Raw genomic sequence first — 17413 nt, forward strand, 5'->3', positions numbered from 1 at the left:
GCACTGTGCCACTTTTACCTACCCTTAGTTCACATGTACAGCCATCACCTAAACGAAAACCCAACAACAGAATGTCTGGTCCACCAACTGGGTGGTTTCCAGGCCAGCCCTACAGAGCATGCTGGGAATGTCCTCCACTGATGCCTCTTCCTGAGTCTGTGCTTGCACTTGTCAGAACAGATCCCTGAGTGGGCTGGTGCACATCTGGAGCCTGCAGACACGGAGGGCAGTTGCTACCCTGGACGGCCATCGGGGCCAGTGTGTAACCTGGCTGCATTCATTGCCCCAAGGGCACCAGCTCCTCAGGTGGGTCTTGGTGGCGGTGAGTGCAGTCCCAAAGGAGTTAAGCCGTGGCCTTCACCAGGGGCCAAGAGCTTGCCAGTGGAGGCTCTTGGGGTTTCCCCCAGCTGCCAGGCAGCCCCTCCCAGTGCGGAGCAGTGTGACCTCTGCCCTTGGTCTGCCCTGAGACTGTAGGTGGGCTGGGTGCCCATCACTGCAGCGTCTGTGACCACTGCACTATCCAGGCACGTGCCCACTGAGATGATGAACACAGAAAGCAGCTCTGTCTACAGCCCCACACCTCCCTGGCCTGAGCAGGCCTCTCCAGGGGCAAGAGCTGGGGGCTCAATGGCTGAGCCCAAGGCATCTCCTTAGAGGAGCCTCAACTTCCCTTCCCCAGGGCTCTGGTGTCACAGCGGCTGCTTTGATGGGTGGCCACCTTCCCACGAGGTGGCTAGGACTGGTCACCAGGGTGGTGCAAAGCCTAAACCTAATGCCTACCCACTGACTGGGGCTGTGCTCCAAACCCTGAGTGTGGCCACCCCTAGGGGCACTGACAGTGCCACATAGGCACCCACGTCCATGGCATTTGGGCTGACCAGCGCAGGGTGAGATGGGATGGCGAGAGCGAGGTGGGGTCTGGCACTCCTGGTAGAAGAAACTGCGTGTGCCAAAGCCACTGCAGGCCCAGCCTGTGCGTGTCGTAGGGGCTGTGAGGGATGGAGGCCGGGCAGCAGAGCCCAGAGGGGCTGTGTTCTGGCACTGCCACCACAGCTTTGTGGAGGTACCAGCCTGGGGACTCCAGGTGAGAGGTGGGCCAAGAGGCAGCAGGAAGGGGCAGGTGGGTAAGAGAATGAGTTTATGTCTACCAAGTTTAAGTGAAACTTTCCTGAATGCCCTCCAGGACAGGTCTGTGTTTCTTCTCTAGATTTGGAGCCCAGACGTCTGGGTACCATGGTTCCCAGTCCCCAGAGGAGGAGGCCTGTGTCAGGGCCCCACCCATCTTCAAAGCACTTTTGTGCCAGACATACCGTTCCCACCACCCTGAAGGTGGCTTGCAGGTGACTGACAGACTGGAGGTATCCGAAAGGGCAGTGGCCCCGGATGTATGTGCTTGCAGGGCCGTTGCGGCACCTTGTCCCCTCCCTGGCCAAGCTGGCCCCCATCTCCAGTTGGTAGGGAAGGCCCTCCATACAGTTGTGGTCTTTCCCTGATCCTCAGAATAGATGTTGCGCCCAAATACCCCACTTGCACTGGAAGTTACTATTTGTAAACATTCCTCTTGAGTTTTTAGCTGAGGCCTTAGACCCTTTGGGGTCTCCTACTCCTCCAGGGCCCAGATACCTTGGGTTGTTCTCAGGGAACTCCTGGCCCTGAGTTCTGCTCCCTGAGCTGGCCTGATGCTGTGTGGGGAATAAATGTTGATAGTACCTCCCCTTCCAACCTGGATGGCACGGCGGTGGTCCTGCTCTGGGCAGGGGGCCCATGGGTCAGGAGGTCCACAGCACAGACTGTGCAGGTACTTGGAATGCCCAGGTGCATTTACGTTGCACTAGAGGCCATGCACCCAGCTGTGTTTGGAGCCAAGTCTCTCTAAAGTGGCCCTTGAGAAAGGAAGGTACACTTTCATGTCAAGGGGAGGCCAGAGGACAGAAAGCTGGGAGCCAGGCTGAGAGTTAGGTGCCGCCTGCGTGCCTGAGAGCACACCTGTGCCAGTGACAGCCACCTGGGTGGATTTGTTTCCTCCCTTTTTCATTGCGAATTGTGCATACTTAGAGAAAAGTGCACATAACATGTTTACAGACCGTTGTGTTATTACAGAGTGGACACCTGGGTAACCACTCCAGTCAGGAAACAGAACACTGCCGGGCATGATGTCTGCCCTCCTCCTGGCCTCGGGAGGCAGCCCCTTGCACCTTATTCTCATTGTATCATCTGAATGTGCATTTCCAAAAAGCATGGAGTCATCATGTCTAATTTTTTCTCTACTTAAAAAAATGGAGCCATACAGAGCAGCTTCCTCTGTATATGACTTCTTCTATTCAGCTTTACGTTGTGAGATCCACCATCATGCTACACAGTGCATTGTGTGGGTTTTTTTCCTGTGTGGTATTCCACTGGATGTGGATTGTTTACCATTCTACTGTCAGTAGAGATCTCGGTTGTCCACTTGGGGCTGAGAATGACGCTTAGGAAGGCTCCTATCTGGGTTGCCTGGGTGGCAGTTAAGCGTCCAACTCTTGATCTCAGCTTAAGTCTTGATCTCAGGGTTGTGTGAGCACAAGCCCCTCATGGGGCTCCATGCTGGGCATGGAGCCTACTTAAAAAAAAAAGAAAAGAAAAGAGAAGAAAAAAAATCTTAAAAAGAAAGAGTCCCATCTGGGTCTCCTGGTGCCAGGTGTGCCGTGTCTGTAGGTGGGACCCTATACCCAGAGGTGGGCCGTCCGGGCCACAGGGTGTGCACATGTTGGGCTGCTCAGAAGGTGGCAGGCTGTTCCCAGTGCAGTAGGTGACCCCACCCTTCCACTGCCCCCTGGGGCCTGGGAGCTTCTGGTGTGGCCTCATTTGCATTTTCCTGACCACTTAGTGAGCCAGCCCTCTTCTGCGTTCGTTAGCCACTGGGACAAAGTCTTCCTTAAATGCACATTTCTTTATTGGATTGACTACCTTTTTCTTACTGAGAGTTCTTTTTATATTCTGGATACGGTTGATATTTTTATATCACCAGTTACTTCTCCACATGGTGGCTTACAGTTTGCACTCACTTAATGGTGTCTTTCATGAGCAGAAGTTAGCCATTGAAATGGAATCAAATCTGCCATCTTTCCCTTATGGCTGGAGCTTCACTCTTGTTTCTTTTTGCCCACACTTCATTTGGAATTGCCTGTCGGTATGGATGAGCATTCTTTGTTTCCATCCGGATACCCGGTGGTCTTGTCCTCCCTGCCCTTATTTCCCCTCCAAGTTCAGTGACGTGGGCAGTTGAGGAGGTAGGTAGTGGGGAGTGGCTTCCAGGCAGGGATGTTGGAGTGGCATGCCCAGTGGCCAGAGAACCAGGGTGATGGGGGCGAGGTCTCAGAGTGGCTGGGGAGGTTGGGAGACTGGCTGCATCATGCAAGCAAGCTTGTTGGGGGAGCATGGCAGTAAATATCTTGAGGACAAATGGGAGGCAGATTTTTCATGGGTCAGAGAAGGAAGTCACAAACCTGAGAAGGAGGAGGTGGGGAGGAAGAGGCCTCAGGGCATCAGCATGAACTTGTGGCATTTTGAAAATATATACACAAAGGTAGATACAGAAATTCTTGTGTGTGTATGTTTGCATGTGTGAGTGTGCGTGTTTGTGTGTGTGAGGTATGTTTGCACATGTGAGTCTGTGTGTGTGGTATGTTTGCATGTGTGTGTGTGTGTGTGTGTGTGTGTGTGGTATGCTTGCATGTGTGACTGTGTGTGTGTGGTATGTTTGTGTGTGTGTGTGTGTGTGTGTGTGTCTGCGAGGTATGTTTGCGTGTGCGAGTCTATGTGTGTGTGTGGTACGTTTGTGTGTGAGTCTGTGGGTGGGTGTGAGTCTGTGTGTGTGTGTGAGGTATGTTTGCATGTGTGTGTGTGAGGTATGTTTGCGTGTGTGAGTCTGTGTGTATGTGAGGTATGTTTGCATGTGTGAGTGTGTGTATGAGGCATTTGCATGTGTGAGGTACGTGTGTGAAATATGTTCGCCTGTGTGAGTCTGTGTGTGTGGGGAGGTGTTTGCGTGTGTGAGTGAGCTGTGTGTGTGTGTATTTCCTGGCTCTGTCTGCTGAGAGGGCCTGGTGGCGGCAACACCTCACAACAGTGAACAACACCAGCATCCAGATCTTGGTTTGCAAATATCTCTCTGCACTGAAAGGAACGAGGGTCCCTTGGAGAAATGATACTAGGTCTGGAATATCTTGCTGATGGACACGTGTCAGAAGGACTCTGAGCCAACTTGAAGGGGGTCCCATTGGCCGATCTGGGATGGTTTCGCACAAAAATAAATAATGAGAAGTGTAGATGACAACCCACTGAGTAACACAGGAATGTGTAAGTCCAGAGCAATGGGGAGCAAAAGTCCGTTCTTCCTGTGGGATAGCACCTTGTAATTGTAGAAGGTGGTGGGCTTGGGAGTCACCCACCAGTGGCTATGAAGGCCTCAAGGACAGGTGGGCAGCCCTGCTGTGTGCCAAGGCTGAGCCATTTGAGGGTTAGGATGCAGACTGACAACTAGAGTCCTGTGTCTTTGTAAAGGTGTTTTTCCTTTAACTTTTCAGTATCGAGTCGACACGCTTCTCCAACATCCCACAGGTCGGCTCCTGGGTGCCCTTCCCCTTGGTCACATTGTGTCATACATTTGTCATAGTCTGCAGTTTGTCTTGGGACCCTGACACCCTGGCTGTTTTCTAAATGTGTACACATCAAAGTCTGCTCTTTGTGGACTCGTCCTGTGGGCTTGACGATGCCCACAATCACGTAGGGCCACCCCAGGGCCACACAGGGCGGTCAGCACGCTGCAGGGCCTCTGTGCACCCCCTGTAGGCAGTACCCCTAGTCCTCCACATGCCATCATGCTCCCCCCCGCCACACACACACACAACGCCCCACCAGGGGAATCGTACAGAAGGTGGCCTTTAAGCTCTGGCTCCCCTCACTTAGCAGATGTTCCTACAGGTGGTTGCATGCGCCCCAGTTTGTCCCTGTCTGTTGCTGAGTGGAATTCTGTGGTGTGGATGCGTCACTGGTTTCTCAGTCTCCTGTTGAAGGGTTGTTTCTGGTTTGGCTCGGGCAGTTATGAACAGAGCTTCTGTAAACATTTGTGTATGGGCTTTTATGTGAATATAGGTTTTAAATTCACTTGGGAGAATTCGTGAGGGTGGGATTGCTGGGTTGTCAAAGTTCATTCACAAACAGAAGGAAGAGGGAGAACTCATGCTTGGGCAGCATAGGGAGTGGCAGAAAGGGCACGGGAGGCTGGGCTTGGGGCAGGGGCCATGAGGTACCCTGGGCCTGGGTTCATAGTGCACCCCTGGGACGACCCATGAATGTGTCAGGCATCAGGCATCTTGGATGCAAAGCCCTTCCTTCGCTGCAGTTACCCAGCCAGATAATCGAGGCCTTCTAGGTCCCTCTCTGGAAAGTGTCCCCTGCCTGCCTTCGGCGTCAGGCTGGCCCTGGCATGCTCGTCCAGGTGGGACACCCAATCTGCTCACCTGGGAGGCTCACGTTCTGTCTCCTCTTGGTCTGGCAGTCAGGGCCGGGACCTGAAGCTGTGCCTATGGGACCTGGCGGAGGGCAGAAACGCTGTCGTGGACTCCATGCACCTGGAGAGCATGGGCTTCTGCAGGAGCACCGTCCTGGCCAGGGGTCAGGGGCACTGGATGCTGGCCATGCCGGGGAGAGGCAGTGACGAGGTGAGCACCAGCCCATGTGGTGCCCCTGGCTCCACAAGCTGCTGGCACTTGGTTTCCCTAAACACATATGCTCATCCTAAGCACCTGTTACAGGAACCCTGTGCCCACCACAGAACCCCACAGAGTGGTGGGTCTAGGTCTGTCTGCTGGATCACAGCTCCAGGGGCCTTGACCTGGCCTCCTGTGAGGTGTCCAGTGGTGAGAGTCAGGAAGGGAGGCCCCAGCACCCAGTATCATATGGCACAGGATGGGCGAATGTCAGGGGAGAGACTGCTCAGACAGGTCCTCAGAGGACTTAGGAGGAGACACACATGGGGGGATGACCCAGGCAGGCCAGCAGGAGGTGGTGGGAGAGAAAGTGAGGCCTTATGGAAGTCTGGGCATCGGAGCCAGGGCAGCAGGGGAGGGCGGCCTTCTGGGGAGCTGAACTGGGTCCTGGCATGAGAGACCTCAGTCAGATGTGGGATGCTGGGGGCAAAGACGGTACCAGGGAAGTAAGCTCAGTATAGAGGGCACAGGTGAGCAGAGGAACTCAGGGAATGGGGCTTCGGGTGGGTGTGATGGAGCCTCGGAAGTCACCATCATATGGGGCTCCGGCCAGAACAGCTAGCAGTAGTTGGTGACAGGGAGCTGGGCAGGCTAGACAGCATGTCCACACCCCCAGAGGCAGAAGAGGCAGAGCCCACCATGGGAAGCAATGCCCAGGACATGGGAACAGATGGTGGGACGCAAGGGTGGGAGGGTAAGGTGGAAGATGTGGGTATGGGTGGAGGTGCCAGCTCTTGGAGAGCTGAAAGGAAATTGAAGAAAAAACCCAGAAGCAGCAGCCGGACAGGCCTGGTGAGTGTCGGGGCATGGCTGCTCAAGGGCTGGGCCGAGTGTAGGGGGTCAGGGGCTCTGAGTATGGGCAGGGAGGGCTGGGGTGTGCACACGTACAAGGGGAGGGAGCCTCCTGTCTCCTTGTCCCCTGCTGGCCCCAAGAGGCAGTGCAGCAGGCAGCGCTGTGCAGGGACCCGAGGCCGCGTGCACACGGTGAGGTTTGGCCCCCACCCAAGAAGACTCGTTTGTCTTAAAGATTCAGTTCATAAATAATGAGATAGGAACAGGCATTTATTTGTTCATGATTGCGTTTAAATCACCAATTAGGAGCTACATACACTTTTCTTGCCAATTTGCCAAAAACCTGTTAAAAGTTTTATTAATGTGAAAAGAGAGGGCTGTGCTTCCTCCTGGACAGCCGGGGCCAGGCAGCGCCAAGCCTTGCTCATGTGCTGCGCACTTCAGAACCCAGCCCGGGCTGAGCCAGCCCTTCCTGCTCAGGTGGGGGGTGCCCTAGGCTGTCCTCCACTTCTCAGCCACCCCAAGTCTTCCTGGCTGCTTGTCCCTCTCCCGGGCCTGGCCCCCGAGACCCCGCATCTCCTGCTTGATGCTGTTTTTTGTTTGTTCTTTTAAAGTTTTATTTATTTTTGACAGAGAGACACAGCGTGAGCGGGGGAGGGGCAGAGAGCAGGAGACACAGAATCTGAAGCAGGCTCCAGGCTCTGAGCTGTCAGCACAGATCCTGATGTGGGGCTTGAACTCACAGACCGCGAGATCATGAACTGAGCCGAAGTCGGACGCTCAACCGACTGAGCCACCCAGGCGCCCCAGCTTGATGCTGTTTTTAACTGACTTGCTGGTTCTCCATTTGTCAGTGCAGGAGGCATCTATGTTTTTCAGGAACAGCCAGTTTGGGGACCTCGTATATTCTGGGAAAATCATTGTTTTCCATGTTCCCACGTGGAATCTGCCTGGACTGAATCTGTCTGGAAAAGCATCATTGGCCTATGCCCAGACAATGCCTGGGGAGGACGTGCTCCCACCCCGCTTGGCCGTCTGGGTGGCCACACTTGCCCAAACCAAACATTTTACCTTCTGGAAATAAAAGTTGCAGTTGAGTGCCAGATGGAAAGCACACTGGTGTCTGTAGGAGGCTCTGGGCACAGGCATCCAGGCTCTTGCCAGAGCCCAGAGCTCCACTTCAGAATCACAAAGGCCCCTGGGCCTGCCCTGGTCCTCAGGTCCTGGGCTCCTTGCTCCCCTGCACCTGGGATGTGGCTGTGGGTTCTGCCACTCACACTTCCTTCCACAGCACCTAGCTCAGGCTTCAGGGCTATCCTGGTTTTCTCCCTCTCCTCTTAGAGCAGGCTTGCTGGGTGACTCACCGCTACCTGATCCCCTTATCTTCATGCCCCTCCACTCTGCCACCAGAGGAGTCTTCCTGGGCCCACAAATTGGGATAGGCCATCCCTCACTGTACCTGTGGGCCCTTATGCCAGGCCATCCAGAGTGCAGGCCTGTGCAGGCTGTGCGTCCAGTGACTTCTGCTTCCTCCATTTATTTTGAGAGAGAGAGAGAGAGAGAGAGAGAGAGAGAGAGAGAGCTGGGGAGGTGCAGACGGAGACGGGGAGAGAGAGAATCCCAAGCAGGCCCTGAAACTGTCCGTGCAGAGCCTAACACAGAACTTGAACCTACAAACTGTGAGATCATGCCCTGAGCTGAAATCCAGAGTTGGACATTTAACTGGCTGAGCCACCCAGGCACCCCGTGCAACTTCTTTCTTGTATTTGTTTCCATTTTGCTAGAGCTTCTCCTTGAGCATCTTTGCTGTTCCAGAGGTCTCCTTCTAGCATCCTCTTATTTCACGACAGTAATAACCTCTCACATCACTTAGAATCTTTTGTGTCTCTTTTGTGGGCAGTGAGGGCTACAGTGGCTGGCATGGACACTGATCCTGCAGGCACAACACTGATCCTGCAGAGGGTGGGGGAACCTGTATGTTAGGATACAGTGTGGGCCTCTGGTGAGAGCCCTGCCCAAAAGGTACCCACAGCCTCAGCCTGTGGGGGTGGCGCCCCCACATGGGCCTGCAGCTGAGAGGACCAGGCTGTATCACTGGCTTTCTGCCCTGCCTGTGGTGTCCCCTTGCATGGACCCAGCATGCATGTAGCAGATCTGGAATTCATACTCGTGACTTAATCCCAGACCCTGGGCTCATTCTCCCTTGTGGCTTAGTGAAGCAGCCCAGCCCAGACCCACACACCTCCAGTTCACTAGGCATCAGAGAGCAGGCCAGCTGTCCCTTCAACGCCCCTGACCCCTCTGCACCTCAGATCTTCATCTGCAAACCGGAGGATATCCTCTTGTTGACAAGGGATTATGTGTGACTCCGTGATGACTGCACGTTGTCGTGACATTATCTGTAAAGTGGAGCCTCCCCACCATGGAGTGGTGGACCTACGTTGCACAGAATCCCCTGGGGCGCCTGGGTGGCGCAGTCGGTTGAGCGTCCGACTTCAGCCAGGTCACGATCTCGCGGTCCGTGAGTTCGAGCCCCGCGTCAGGCTCTGGGCTGATGGCTCGGAGCCTGGAGCCTGTTTCCGATTCTGTGTCTCCCTCTCTCTCTGCCCCTCCCCCGTTCATGCTCTGTCTCTCTCTCTGTCCCAAAAATAAAAATAAAAAACGTTGAAAAAAAAAAAATTAAAAAAAAAAAAAGAATCCCCTCCACTTCCAAGCACCACAGGAGGGGGCGTCCTTGTCCCTGCGTGGTGGATGAGGGAGGTGAGACACTAGGGATGCAGATGGCTGGGGACCCAATTCTGGTCTGTGGTACTCCAGCACCCAAGCCTGCTCCTTGTGGCTGCAGCTGTCCCCTTCAGATGGTGTGGGGCAGAGTCTGGCCCATGTCAGGTCAGTGGTGAGCCAGGGCCTGAGTATGACCTGGCTATGTGGACCAAAAAGGCACACCTTCCAGCCCAGGCGCAGGAGGGCCTGGTGACACAAAACACCACTGTGATGCCCAGTATAGAGGTGAGGGGTGCTGGGAACGGCCAGGCTCCAAATAGAGTTCCCACTGGTGCACACCATGTTCATTTCCTAGGCTTACTGGTGGTCTCCACATGTTCCCTACACAGGGAACTTCTGTAAACCGTTTGATGCTCCTATGATGGTTCAGAGTTGTTCACATGAAAACCCACACCAGGAAAGAGAAGGAGGCAGAGATCAGGCGAATGGGCAAACTGAGTCAGTGCCGAGCAAGCCTCCCACTCAGTGAAAAGGTAAAATCGGGAGAGGCCGGAGGCGGCTGCCAGGTGGTGATGCTGGTTAGAGGGACATGCCGGTCACTCAGGAATGACGTGTGAGTTTTGCAACACCCAGCAGTGCCCAAGCCCACGAGCCTGTGCGGCCTAATTAGGAGGCTCGGCTCCCAGGTTCCTACGGGGAGCAGACAGAAACTCGCAGCAGCCTTGGCTAATCGCCTTAAAAGTCTCTTGTTTGTATAGCACAGGCTCGACTTGGCGCCGGCCCAAATCAACTTGTTTTCTTACTGTCAGGTTCAGATTCTGGAGATGCCATCCAAGACGTCAGTGTGCACCCTGAAGCCGGAGGCAGATGCCAAGCCGGGCATGCCCATGTGCCTGGAGCTGTGGCAGGTAAGGCCCAGCGCACGCCAACCACGCCCTGCCAGCCACGCCTTCCGGGCTGTGAATCATGCCCCATTCAGGATTTGGTTTATCGTCAAACCAAAGGACAATTAGCCCCCTGGGAATACATGTACACACTGCCTTCCGCAGCCTCGGTATCCCAGCCAGCTCCTGTTGTCCTCCTGCCGCTGCTGCCACTCGTGCAAACTGCCCAGGACAAGCCTAGCTTGTACTGTCCTCCACAGGGTGCCCCCCTGCCCATGCAGTGAGGAGGGACAGCTGGGTCAGCTAAGCTCCGCTCCTCTCTGCACACCAGTCCGCAGCCCTGCAACTGTGCACTGGGTTAGGAGGGAAGTGCTGACTAACCCTGCAAACCTGCCTGGCCCCTGCTCTGCTTGGGATTACTTTGTGTTACTTCTTTGCCTCATAGAGGCAAGAGTGGGCTTAACACGTTGTCTTTGCCTGCAGCCACACTTGGCCGTTTCTGATTGTCTAAGCCATTTCCTTCTTTCTTGACTATTCTGATTAGAGAGGGTCTGGAGGCATCTCCTGGGGCTGGCAGCCGACGCCTGGGGCTGGGGAGTGGGTTGCAAGCCTGAATGCTGGTTTTGGCTTGAGCTCCAAGCCTGAGGCCTGGGAGGATTCCTCCTGGGGCCACCCACTTACCTCTACTAGAGGCCTCATTTCTTCTCAAGGCACAGCCTCCTCTCCCCCACAGGGGTCAGTAGTGGCTCAAAGTGTGTGTTTCTGCTCCTCACGGCTGCTAGTGTTTAGGGCAGCAAAGCAAAAGGTCTGGTGTGCTCACTTGGAAAGAACCCAGGCAGTAGTATCTTGGCCATGGTAGAAACCGTGGTGAATAGGTCATTGACCAGTACTTGCCTGGGAGTGCTGTTTATAGGCACTTTCCCAGCTCTGTTCAGTTCAGCAGCACCTTCTGAGAAGCCACCCTGAGCCTGCCTGAGATCAGGAGGAGGTGATTTCCTGCCTCATGCCTCACTGCTCGTTTGAACTTTTCATAAGATGGGGTTGGGCAGTTTGGAGGTGTCTGTGGGACCAACAGGACCCAGGGGGCTAGGCACCCCAGAGACCCTGCCTCAAGCTTTTTGACCCTCCAGGGACCTGCTCTTTCTTGCCATTGGTTTCCCCTTGCAATTTCTTATCTGAGAACATTCCAGTTGGAATTTGTTTCCAGTTGGAAATCTCTGACAAGCTGATCCCGTGGTGTCCTGCCGCTGCTGTATCTCTCAGAAAGAAGCCCACGGGGAGCTGAGTTTGTGGGGGCTCCAAGAGGCCTGCCTGAATGACAGAGCTCCTGGCGCCAGGTGGTATATGGCGGGGAACATCCCGAGGCCGTGACGCCTTGGGCCCTGGCGTGGTGCTCACAGGTCCTAGGGAGGACATCCCGGCTGCATCCGCTCATATTCCGCGCCCTGGAAGCACTGCCATTGTGTAATCATGTAAAAATTCCAGCAGAAAAATGTGTAGAAATGGGATGTACAAACTTGTTAAGGTAATTAATATAGTTGACAGAAGGACAAATCGAGTTTTTGTTAGTTGATACAGATCCAACGCAGGGCATTCTGTTTAAAAAAAAAAAAAAAAAAGTCAACATTAATTTGAAAGGTCCTTTTTTTTCCCTCTCCAAACCTGAAGGCCCAGGTTGTAATTTATTAATCTGAGTGTGGCAGAGTGGCCTGACGTATTTTTCACTGAAACATTCAGATGTATTCTTGTTTTGCTTTTTAAAGCTGTTGACTTGCATTGTTAGGATGATCATCATACAAGAGATCAGGAATATCCACCACAGTAGCTCTAAGAGGCTCCTGACCCCTGGGCCTAGGGATCCCTCCAGTGAGCTGGGAGCTTCCCACAGGACTGGTCCCAGGAGGTACTGTAGGCATGGCCTGCCCAGGCCACTGGAGTCCCACCCAGTCAGCACAGGATAGGACAGGACACAAAGCAAGTCCTTTTAGCAACTTCAGGTCCTCATCCTGTGGAGAGCAACCTGTCACCCAAGGCCGGAGGACATGAGACCACTGTCCTGGCTGTGGTGTCTGTCCCTGGGGGCCACAGGGGCCCTGCAGCACAGGTGGGGGGCGGCAGCCATCAGGGCTGGAGCTCAGCATTTGGTCACCCTTGGCAACAACAAGGTGAGTCGCTGCAGGTCAGTCTGGCTTTTGATCTGGACCCCCTGTGGTACCTTGATAGGTGGGTGAGTAGCATGCTGCCCCTGAACTAGCCGGGATGCTCAGAACCCAGAAACCACAGGCATCATGTGGACTTGGGCTACAGAGACAGACCAAAGCCAATGTGTTGGCACTGGGAGGAGCCCCAGATGAGGGAAGAATGTACCCAGGGGATCAGAGGGTGGCAGATCCCTGGGGGAGGAGCAGACTGGGCTGAAGCAGGGTGGATGGAAAGCAGGCAACAAGACAGATCACTGCCCTGAGGGGAACAGACCCAAGTGGGCCCCAGGTAAGTTCCTCAGACCTGGCCTGTGGGGTGGGGTCCAGCAGATCTGGTCTAGGAGGTTGGCATGAGTTCCTGGTTGGCATGCAGAGCATTGGGCTGTTCTCACCTGCCTGTCACCCTTCCTTGAGTCCAGATATATATTGCTGCTCATGAGGGGAGGCCCTGCCTGGGGAGGTACAGCTACCTGAAAGGGGGATGCCAGAGCAGAGGGCCTGACCGCTTCTTATAGTCTGTCCATCCTTGGAGAAAAGTGGTGTAAACAATTTTATACCTCACAAATAAGTTCCAATCAGTTGACTTGAAAGATAACAAAATGGAGCTTTTCTCCATTTTAAAACTACAGGGAAAGTACACCAACACTGTCATGGCTTTGCACGGAAGGTTAGACGGAACCAGTGACCACGCTTAGCTGCTCCCAGCCTTGGCCCCTGAATGGCAGGCATCACCAGATGCTGTGCACACACAGGGTTCATGGTCACAGGGCCCATATCCTGACTGCTTGCCCAGTCGGGCCTGCCAGGAGGCAGTCACCATGCAAGAGGCCCCAGGGAGGAGCACAGGCTGCCCCAGGCTAAGTGAAACTAGGAAGCCCTTTTGTTTTTGTTTGTATGAACATGCATTATCATCAGAAAAAATGTATAAGCCATTTCCGAGGAAATGTAGGAGGTGCCCTCCAGACTAGCTCCGGGCTGGGAGGATTCACTGTGCTGTGTGCAAGTCTTAGTGGCTGTGTCAGACTCCCCCTGGCTCCCATCACTAACCAGGGCCCCAGTGACATACAGCACACTCTGAAGCCTCAGTTTCCCCTTCTGATACACGGAGAAAGCCTTGTTTCCGTGTGTTGAGGTTGTAGTATCCACTCGTTAGACACAAGTCCTCGTGCCTTGTGGCTAACCCCAGTTACCTTACTTAGCTGCACAAGCCTGTCCTTTCTGAGCACTCCTAAATGTGGAGAGGCACTCTGTGTGGTGTGTACAGCATCCAGGCCCAGAGCCCCTCTGGGCAGATAGAAGCACCCGTGCAGCTCAGTAACAAGGAACTCCAGCAGGTGGACAAGGAGGGCCTCCATGGCCTTGTCGGCCCATGACCAGTGAGGCCCAGGCACTCTGCTCACCACCAGCCTTGAGACCTGCAGTAGACCATCCTGGAGGTTGCAGGTGATGCAGGAGGCAGCCTCTCTCTGACCAGCCCCTAAGGCCCCCGTCCTCACCACTGACCATCCAGGGGCTGGGGGCCAAGCCTAGTCAGAGTTCCCTAAGGCTCAGTTGAGCTCCTGGCCCTTGGAAAATTCACTGGGGAGGGGGTGTGCTCAGTTATTTCTGACACTTGAGTGACACCAACCCCAGGCAGCTTAGCAGGAAATGCAGAGATGAGTGAAGAGCAAAAGGCATCGGCTGGCGTGTGCTTTGTCCCAGGAGCAACCTGGGCGCCTGTGCTGGAGACTGGGCACCAAGCATGGGGCTGCCGCTCTCAGTGCTGGGGTGACATGGAGTCCCGCGGTGCTCCCCTGGAGTTGTTGCCGAGGCTAGATAAACGAGGCGTCTGCCCAGGGTGCGGAGCCCTCTGACCCGCGTCCTCATTCATCACAATAGCTCAGGGCCGGCAGAGCTCGGCTCACACCAGTCAGCGCCCTGGCGACTCACCAGGCCTGGGGGGTGGGGGGCTTCCGCGGCGACGTTGACAAAGCACAGAAAGTTCATTTTTCATTGAGATGGAGCTCACGATTTCCTTTGGCTGGCAGTTCTAGACAGGTGACCGCCTCACGAAGGGGTGGCCACAAGTCTCAGCCTGCAGAAAGGAGACATGAAGAAGTGGCAGCACCCGGGCTGGCGAGCAGTGGTGTGGCAGTGTGAGGCGGGGTCCGTGCTGGGTTATCCCAGGCTCTGTCCCCCCCCACCCCAGGGTCAGTCCTCGGGGTGCCCCAGCACTGGCCCGTGCCAGCTTTGTGCCGATGGTGCCGGCCATCAGGGTGGCATGCATGCAGAACCTCCGAACTGTTACTGCCGGTGTGGGGAACACGGGAAACAGCTCCCGGGCTGGGCCACCCCCAAAGCCCAGTGGGGGAGCTCACCCATCTCTGGAGCCCCTTCTCCCCCAAAACATACCAGGACCTTTTGGGAGCTGACTGCTGTGCTGTCCCCGCAGGCCGAGTCCAGTCCCCGCCCACTCCTCCTGGCCGGCTATGAGGACGGATCAGTGGCCCTGTGGGACGTCTCTGAGCGGAAGGTGTGCAGCCGTGTCGCCTGCCACACAGAGCCTGTCATGGGCTTTGACTTTGACTCCCAAAAGGCCAGGGGCGTCTCGGGCTCTGCAGAGAAGGCGCTGGCTGTCTGGAGCCTGGATGAGCAGCAGGCCCTGCAGGTCAGTGCGCCAGACCCGAAGTGTCATTTATCCTGCTTTGCACTAACAGTCTGATAGGCTGAAACAATATTTAGGCATGAAGAGGAGTTGTTGCAGATCCCTGGCTAATTAATCACTGCGAGGCGGGGTGCAGGCCAGCCTGTCCGCGGGGCCGGCGCAGGAAGAAGGGGGCGTGGGCGTTTGTGAACCGTTCACATGGTTTGGGTTTCTCTCAGACCTTGGGTTAACAGCAGTCACGTCTTGTCCATCTAGAGAAAAGGCATGTAGAGTCCGGGAGTAGGCAAGCCCATTTGCAAAAACTCAGAGGAATTCGGTCAGTAAGGAACTGATTAATCAACAAAAACCGACCCAGTGTGGAGAAATCCACGGAGTCACGCCCCCGGGGCAGTCTGTAAGCCAACCCCAGGGAAGCCATTCCTCACGGCCAGAGGCCACAGCCAGGAAGGGGTGTGAGGCCTCAAGGCGGAGCGGGGCGGTGCTGAAAACCTTCCCATAATGTCTCACTGGACTTTCCCTTCCCACATGACTCGTGGAGCACCGGGAGACCAGGTCTGGGCCTGTGGCTGGTGCTCAGCATGTGGTGGCCCAGCCTGCACGCTCAGCCCTGTTTGGGACCTGGGGGGTAGAATGGGGTGGTGGGGGGACGGGCGGGAAGCCTCACACTAGGGCAGGTCCCAGGGGGCTGCGAGTGGAAGCTGCATGGAAGGGCAGTGACATAAACCCAGGTCTGGTGGGGGAACAGAGCCCTGCATGGGAGATGTGTGGCGCTCAGGGAGACTGCCAGCAGAAGCAGCAGCAGGCTTGGCTCCTGGCCTCACCTGGGTGCTATCACTAGAGTACTAGAGATCATGTTTGTCCTCTTCTGCAGTAGCTTGGTGGAGACAGGAGGCCGAGGATGAAGGCATCCCTTAGGGCCCCTCTCCAGATGGGAGAGCCTTGTCCACAGCCTGGCAAGCCTGCCTCACCTCACACTTGCCCAGCCCAGGCCTCCACAGCCAGAGGAAGAGGCCCTGGGCAGTGGCCAATGAGCCACTGAGGCACATGAGTTGGGGCGGAGGGGTGGGCCCCTGAGGAAAATCAGGGCACACTGCAGTGCCTAGCAGGTATCACGGGTCCTGGGTGCAACCCAGGGGTGGGACATGGCCACCAGGTCATCCCAAAGGCAGGACAGAGTGAGGACAGCAGGGGCAGGGGTTTCACATGGTGGGTAAGTCCTGAGGGAAAGGGAAACTGAGACCGAGCAAGGTGAGAGGGTGCTAGAGAGAATGGTAATGGCCATTCTCCATAATAAAGAGACCCAAGGATGGAACACTGAAGTCAAGCAGAGTGGGACCTGGGAGGGGCCTTTCATGTCCAAGCTGGAGTTGGAACTGGCATCCTAAAAAGAGTGGTTCCATCAGAGAACAGGTGAAAATCAGAGCTAGGAGCAGCAGGGCTGGAACCGTACATGCTGTCCTGGTATGTCTCCAGGTGGGACCCGAGCAGGGACCCGAGGATGGGGAACAGCCAGCCAGAGCCTAGAGAGAGGGGAAAGAGGGGGTCACATGTCACATTTGGGGACAGGGCACACGTTCATGCTTCCTTGGCATTACTCCTCTCCAGCAGACCGGCTTGTGTCAGCACATGGCTGACTTGTTGTAAAGCCAGCTACCCATCTGTCCTTCTGTCCTTATGTTGTCTCAGAGAGTCCACGGAGGCCCTGCAGGAAGCAGGGTTAGATAAGCCTCCAAATGGGGCCCGAGCTGACTGTCAAGGACCAAGTTTCTCATGCCTCCATCCTGGTAGGAGGGTCCCAAGGCATTGAAATTGTGGACTTGGGTGGGGAGGGGAATGAATGTCTTCATGATGGCTTCATGATGACTGTCATCTTTTTTTTTTTTAAGTTTGAGAGCGAGAGGAGCATGTGAGTGCACGGACGGCAGAGAGAGAGAGAGAGAAAGAGAGAGAGAATCCCAAGTAGGCTCCACACTGTCAACACAGAGTCCAACTCAGGGCTCAAATTCATGAACCGTGAGATTACCACCTGAGCCAAAATCCAGAGTTAGTTAACCGACTGAGACACTCAGGCACCCCGGCTGACATCTTTAAGAATGGGGCAGAGCCACTCTGGTGCTGGGTCTTCATGTCCTCAGCAGTGGAGGTCACCTTGCTGGGTGTCAAGCCCAGCCAGGTGGGCAGTGGAGTTCTCCCTCATACCCTTCTCTCTGCCTCTCGAGCCATGGTGGGGACCAGGCAGTGCCCCCACCTTCCCACTGTGGGGTCCAGTGCTCCATCCTGTTGTGGCTTGAACTTCATGAGCCTTGACCTTGCAAAGAGCTGAAGACTCAAGTGGCTTCCCTGAGAACCCCACCCCAAGCCCCTGGACCTCTGGAAGGGTCCCCTTCTGCTGACCTGGCCCAGATTTGCCTGGTTTCT

At 55.3% G+C, this 17413-nt stretch overlaps 1 protein-coding gene across 1 annotated transcript in view; it reads left to right on the forward strand.

The window, feature by feature from the left end:
• GNB1L (G protein subunit beta 1 like) overlaps positions 1-17413 on the forward strand; it is a 59833-nt gene that overhangs the window by 27599 nt on the left and 14821 nt on the right. The window contains exons 3-6 of the mRNA XM_007091423.3: positions 181-306; positions 5540-5702; positions 10076-10174; positions 14783-14998. Coding sequence (XP_007091485.1) covers positions 181-306; positions 5540-5702; positions 10076-10174; positions 14783-14998 — 604 coding nt within the window. The remainder of the gene's footprint in view (positions 1-180; positions 307-5539; positions 5703-10075; positions 10175-14782; positions 14999-17413) is intronic.

This window comes from Panthera tigris, chromosome D3, assembly GCF_018350195.1.
Source record: "Panthera tigris isolate Pti1 chromosome D3, P.tigris_Pti1_mat1.1, whole genome shotgun sequence".
Taxonomy (NCBI): Eukaryota; Metazoa; Chordata; class Mammalia; order Carnivora; family Felidae; genus Panthera; species Panthera tigris.